The following is a 7,078-nucleotide window of genomic DNA, read 5'->3' on the forward strand; positions in this document are numbered from 1 at the left end:
CACACATTATTCAAACTTCGCCTCCTATATACGTTCTTATCTTTTGTCAGCAATATTCCTTATTAGCATGGCAATTTGTTTGTTTTGTATCCTAATAAACGAATGTTAATTACATGGTTCAAGAACGAAAAACATTAGAACTATACCATTATTAAAACTATTAGAGAGTTTTGCCTTAACATATTGTACAGATCGAATTCACCGTTTTGGTATCCTACATTCTAGAAGAATTGAATTCAACATTTGTGTATGGTGGTATGAACATTAAGAAATAAAATAAAACATCAAAATGTTGAACATGCTTTGCGAAGTTAACTTGCCTGTAATATACGTTTTTTCTTCAAGGGTACAACAATCTTGACTGATTATTTTATGGGACGGGCAGTCTGACTGCTTTATATAACATATGTTTATTCAAGATAAGGGAACGCAGTGACTAATATCTTGACGCCCAACCTCATATTATTCGATGACACACTGTGAACCAGACAAGAGATTTGACCTTGTCCTTTAAGCCCATTATCATCGCTGGCCACTGGTTACCAGACGTGATACAATCGTTTCAGTGGAGCAACATATACAATATTCACCCATTAAAAATATTATTGTTTCCTTACCTTACACATAATTTAATGTCTTCTGCTTGGCTGAGAGGTATTGTCGTAGCTTGAATACGTCAAACTGAGTAACATTGTTACACACTTAGAATGCCGAACTGTGGGAATTCATTTGGTACTTTGTTCTAGTAATTTCTTATCTCGAATATTTGAGTCACGTATGATGTACGGAAATTACTGATGTCTTGCCAATGCCAATCGTCAGAAGGGAGATAACTCTAGTAATCCTTGATATGATTCAAACAGTTCAAAATGAACATGGAGGTGTACGGCCCAGGGACTCGACGTACATAGTGGATACATAATAACAGCATTTTTGTAACGCTCCTATATCCATGCTTAAGCATGCTCAATGCGCACAAAATAAGAATGCAATCAAGGCAAAGAACTACAGGCTTTCTTGCACAAGGGTCCTAGATTGGATCTGAAGGTTTGAAACTCTCAACAGTCTCTGAGGCTCCGCTGAAGACTGTTCCAATCCTGTGTGAAATAAGGGCCTGTTTCCATACATCACTGTTTTTAGTTTGGGAACAGCAACATCACATGATCATGTCCAACGTGCGGAGAGATCGGGAAGGCGTGCACACAGTTAAACGATGGGATAGATAAGAAGGTGCATCTGCAGGGAGACAGCGGAAAATAAGTCATAAGAGTTTCAACTTGATCCAGAACTCGACTGGAAGCCAGTGGAGAGTCTACAGTATGGGTGTAATGTAATACTATTCATAATGTCAAGAGCGAGTCACCAGGCGTGCGGCGACGTTGTGCATTCTCTGCAGTCTGGTTATCTGGGTCTTTGATGCACCAGCCAGTAAACAGTTACAATAATCAAGTTTATTCATTACAAGTTACATTACAAAATCTTGGCAAATGTAAGATATTGACGAATACATCGAAGCGTTGAGGAGTGACCTGGGGCAGTTGTGATAAGCTGAGCTATATGGGAATTGAGTTACACGATCTATAAACCCGGGAACACGTCAGTTTGGATTCACCGGTGTTGAAATGTCATACACAAACTGCTGCTGTAATTCATTAGGGCTTAAATGACGGTAACTATTCATTCATAGCACAGCAAATCACATCTTAAGATCCACATGCATTATGTACGGACCCAAAAAAGTTCATTTTAAGCTTTACAAAAGGAAAGAAAGTCGATAAAGCTCAAATGCAGACGCAACAATTGGTATCAGTATGAAATGTTTCTACGTGCACTTGCTTGTATCAGTCAACATAAACCATAACTGCAGAAACATATGGTTATCACAACAGTTTTGACGTATATCAAAGAACATACAACCGAACTCTCATTTTCAAATTCATGAAAGCAAGTTTCTTTTAAAATTCATTCAAATATATTCATTTATTCACATTGCCTAATATCTGGTAAATGTACATGTGTTATCTCATCTGTTCAGTTCATTCAACAATTTTTCGGGTGTATTCTGTAGCGTATACATGTATGGATGTGGGGAACAGACTTGTGCCACAGCGTGTAATTCCCATACCCTTACCTCCACTCATATGTGGTCAGTGGTCGCAAACGGTGGTCAGTTAGTGAAAATGGCCCTGCGCATGGTCAGAAACTGACCATTTGTCCGTCTCGTCATGGCGTCAGTGAAGGCAACTGCTGGGACAGTATAATGCTCCAAGATCAACAGTTTCAGTACGCACAATGGCTGTATACATGTACTGCATGACAGTTGTTTGAAAGACAATGCTCTGCATCGATTAAAAATAGATGAAAAGATTTATTTGCAACACTATGGAGAGACAGATGGACGCGTTGTACTACTTCCACAAAACCATTCAATCTATATTCGTTTATTTCATAAATAATTACATACTTATAGGCAACCAACGCGAACACACTAAAAAGCATGAAAGCTTCCATCACTCTTCTTCTGTTTGGTTTGTCAGCTTCTGTCACCCCTTACCTCTTCAAATATCAATCGATATGATCTGATCCGCTGTGGATATCATCGTGGTAGTTTGTCTCTCAATTTACTTATCTCTAAAGATACGTATATAGGAGACGCAGTGTGCTCTGTTATTGTCACAATGGATCAGTGAATAAACCAGGCACTGTCATGACAAAGCCCTTCAAACTAACGTTTTGAACCCATATTCTCATGATCCGTTAAACTTGCGTCTTTGACAAACATTTCATGTCGTCAGCAATGTTGTGGTGCTACGAATTGGTCCAGTAAAAACTAAACGGGATGTGTTGAAAAAGAAATATCTAAGACCAACTGTTTCGAAAAAAGATATTAGATTCAAGTGATAACAAACGAGGGAGAAACAATACAAGAACAACAAACATCTCCGTTAGAATATTTAATTGTCAGTTCAGGATTAACTTCAACTCAATCACCAAAGACACTCCCGCTGGAAGAAGTCAAATATTGGGCTGTTGGTAACAAGTGCAGATGAGACCGATTCCAACCATGTGATCGTATTCAGGTAGCATATTTTCCCAACAAAGTCCAAGTCAGCCGACTGACACCTGGTGTCACTGATGCACAGTGCAGGGCAGGATTGGTAAGTAGACCCTCCTTGGCCTATTAGGTCGTAGCCCAGGATGACGGAGGACGTGTACAAGGTGACGTTGTTGCTGAAGGTGGAACATTCTGAAAAAAACCCAAAACAAACCAACAAATTTATACCCTAAACACAATAAAGAATTCGAGTTTTCGTCACCGTAATGTACAAGGGTTCAAGGTACACGAGTAGCTTGTGCTGCAGTTCGGGTAACACTTCGATGAGATGTACTTTGACGGCTCTGATGATCCAAATATATTCAGTGTGTTAAAGAGTTGAGCAGGATGCGGGTGGCATTAAAACCTTGTTTTATAAACATTGTAAATGGTCTGGCACTGTCCAAATGTTTGTGACAACTCTTCGTTTAAATTTCGAATTGATATGTTTTCGTATATGCGTAAGCTTGTTTGTAAGTATTCAACGTCCTAAAATTATGCCTTTGCAGTGAAGAATATTGCTCATTGCAAATCTAACTGAAGTATGAAATTGTGTAAACAACAAATGTTGGCCGGATTATAGAACCACGGAGGCACTGTTTAACCGCAGTCCTTTCTAAAGCTTCCATCTCCAGCGGGAATTGATATATTACGGCCGCTTCTTTAGGTTCTCATGTCGCACACATATAATTGTAATATGGATATTTCTACTTTTGGATTATGATATAAGAAATAATGCATGATGGCATGAGGACAACGTAGTTTAACATCGCTGCATTGTTGAGATGAGCAAACTATATTTACAGCATGCAAATGACTGAATAGGTCAAGAGCACGAATACCTCTGTTGAACTGTTGGTTCACATAACTGAGTTATGTCACAAGGACGGGATGGACGATTCCACTCACAATCTCATTTTTTTTAAATGCAAAAACATGCTATATTTGAATACACTCTCAGTCACCTATGTTTCCTATGTACGTGCGTCTATAAAAATTGAAGAATGACGCTGTGACTCGATTCTGATTTCAACGAAAAAGATAATAGGTGTAGTGCTTCCTTATACATTTTCAGGAGCTTCGTATAATGTTGTTTCAGTTTTGAAGGTGCGGAGCTCCTGGCTAAAAATGTAAACATTCACCTGCGAACACATTCAATCACGCACATATGAACCTATAGATAGCATGTTCATTCAAAGTACCTGTGAGGATGCGACAGACGTCTCCGTAGATCCCGTAACCCAAGTCACACCTGCAGGCTCCCTGGTTACAGTGGGAGTTATCGAGAGTCGAACAGTCCAAATCCAGCTCACAGTCTGATCCTACCTTGGCCAAAGCTGAAATTAATGACATTAATATTTTCCCACACATAAGATCTCTAGCACACAATGTTTATTGACATTTAATGTTTGTGATTATATGATCAACTCCGCTACAGTAAGCAAGAGTCCAGCTATATCACGGCGACTACTAAGTCGAATATAACTGAGAAAAATAACACAAAAAGTTCCAAATACAAGCCCCTCAGGGGCAAAATTCTATTTAAAACATGACCTCTGAAAAAGTACTTTGTAATGACTGAAGGTGAAACCAGTGTCGTTTATCAAGACTACAGACCAAGCGCACAGATGCTAACATAACTTACGTCTGATGTACACTGTGCGTAAAGGCAAAGGGAATCAATGTGATGAAAGGTTAGTACGTGAAGGAACGAACATTGCTGATCATCGCAGTACTGATGCCACAAAACTCTACAACACAATTTTCAACATTTCATTTCTGAGTTTCCGAATACAAGAACCGTGTGGAATATAGTCTGTATGTGGGCCACGGTTCTTGTATTCGGACACTCAAAATTGAAACGTCAACAATCGTGTTATAGTGTTCCCTGGGTTGAGTACTGCGATTATCAGCAATGTTTGCTTCTTCCCCACCCCTACTGTTCACGCTTACTCTTGTTCAGATCAGTGAAATTCATCTACACTGCAAAGTGTAGTTTACTTATCTAATTCTGGATGCACAAAGAAACACCAAGGTGATGTCGGCAGAACCGTTTTTAGAAACTGCTCAAGAATTATAATTAAGTCGAAATCCTTTCGATCACATTTCAATATGCTGGAGCTGTTTCATCACTTACGTCTGTTGGTTTGATATAGTTGATAACCAAGGGCCTGGACGGACGCAACGCTGGATCCATCAAACCGTTCCCGTAGAGCAACGCAATCTAACTCCGAAGGACTGAAGTGGAAGCTGAGGCAATATTTTTCTTTCAGACATTCGCTCACACATCGGAATTTGGTCACATTATTAAGAGACCACATTACCGACTGAGAAATTTTCTTGTCATTAAATGCATCAACCTTCGTTGCATAAAAAGAATCTACAGCTGCAACAAGAGTTGGCAAAACCAGAAGTAGGAAAGGTCCTTTCATCATCGGTTGTTCAGTGTGCGTGAATAGAGGCGAAGTGTCTTTTCTCAGTCTGTGAGCATCTAAACAAAGAGACGAATGGTATACAAAAGACTGAAACTGGAAAGTCACCGTTGTCGTGTCTTGATCTTTCATTATAAACGAGCGATTGTCAATGCGGAGGACGCTATCAACACGTGACTCGTGGCTTTATCTGTCTTTTCTGCATACTAAAGCACATGCATGATTTGTACGAAGTACAGTCGTCCGCTTTATGATGTCTGGTGATCCGGGATAGTTAGTGTTGGTGTAGGACAATGTATGTCTCTAAGGGTATTTGTCATCCGTGTATTGAGTCTGATCCGGCCTGTGGATTGTACAGTGTGGTCGACAGTTAATGAGAGTACTTTGATAAAAGTGTCACACGTATGCTAAGTGACAAACCAATTATTATTAAGTGCTGATGTGTGGATATGTCTCTAGGGATACTCCGGATTAAGACAATTGTTTTCAATCTTTTTGATGGTTGGTGATCGTTGATGTGCGTTGGCAAACCAGCCACACATGTTATAGAGGATAATTTTTAAGCTATTGCCTAGTTCATACCGTTTCTACTTAATGGAAACCACGGCATGAACATGTCGCACTAATGCTAAATAGCGAAAGAAACGAAACTCTGGCTTTGTTGTCAAGTGACTGAACAGAAGACATAAACATGAGAGCTTATTTACATAAGTTTTCATTTTTTTCGAAACTTGCGTTACTTTTGCTGTTCGGTAAATATCCAGCCGTAAATTGGAGGTGCAGAATACATGTAGGCATCCTGGATTATTGTAAGCAAATATTTAAATTTACATGTAAGTAAATGGCATAATAATTACAAACTATTGATAAGTAGCAAACATATATAATTGATGTCATTTTCCACGTGGGCACGAAGTGTGGAGCCCATTTCTGGTGTTCCCCGCCGTGATGTTGCTGAAATATTGCTTAGAGCAGGGTAATCCGTACTCAATCACTTACTACTATTGACTGTTAATAGATATTTCTAGGATATTTGCACGACATGTATTGCACGAAAACAATGTATCCTCAAATTATCCAGCTTTGCTAACACTGAAAACAGCAAGATGAAATATTATTTATGAAGAATACATTTATCGTAAAATATCAAACGTGTACTACAAAGGTTTCCTGTGATATATGTATTCGTAGCTAGCTCAGACAGTGTATCACGCCTATCGACATAAGTGCGAGGTATGTCTCAGAGACATTTCCCTGAATTATTGGAATCAGCGTAAAGCTTGTGAAATTTCAATTTGGGAATAATCAGTGGTGGCCAAAAAAACCGGATTGCGTTGAGTCAAAATCAACTCCAGGGTCTGATTATGTTTGTTGTGTTTTGTGTATTTCATTGTAGCAAACCACCTGTGTCAGAAATGTAAATAAGTAACAGCATGTATGACATATTATGCATCTGTGATGGCATGACGTTGACATCGTGTGTATTTGTAATTCCTCGAATATAGAACTCCATTCATCTTGTCAATAATTTGAATACTTTGTGGTTCCATGG

At 39.1% G+C, this 7,078-nt stretch overlaps 1 protein-coding gene across 1 annotated transcript; it reads right to left on the reverse strand.

The window, feature by feature from the left end:
* Nucleotides 1-2,987: 2,987 nt before the first annotated feature.
* LOC137279279 (uncharacterized) lies at nt 2,988-5,529 on the reverse strand. Its single transcript, XM_067811798.1, has 3 exons — nt 5,232-5,529; nt 4,297-4,431; nt 2,988-3,247 (listed from the first exon to the last, which is right to left on the reverse strand). Exons 1-3 carry the CDS (start codon nt 5,527-5,529, stop codon nt 2,988-2,990), a joined length of 693 nt encoding a protein of 230 aa, XP_067667899.1.
* Nucleotides 5,530-7,078: the final 1,549 nt, after the last annotated feature.

The sequence above is a fragment of the Haliotis asinina genome, chromosome 1 (genome assembly GCF_037392515.1).
Source record: "Haliotis asinina isolate JCU_RB_2024 chromosome 1, JCU_Hal_asi_v2, whole genome shotgun sequence".
In the NCBI taxonomy this organism is placed as follows: Eukaryota; Metazoa; Mollusca; class Gastropoda; order Lepetellida; family Haliotidae; genus Haliotis; species Haliotis asinina.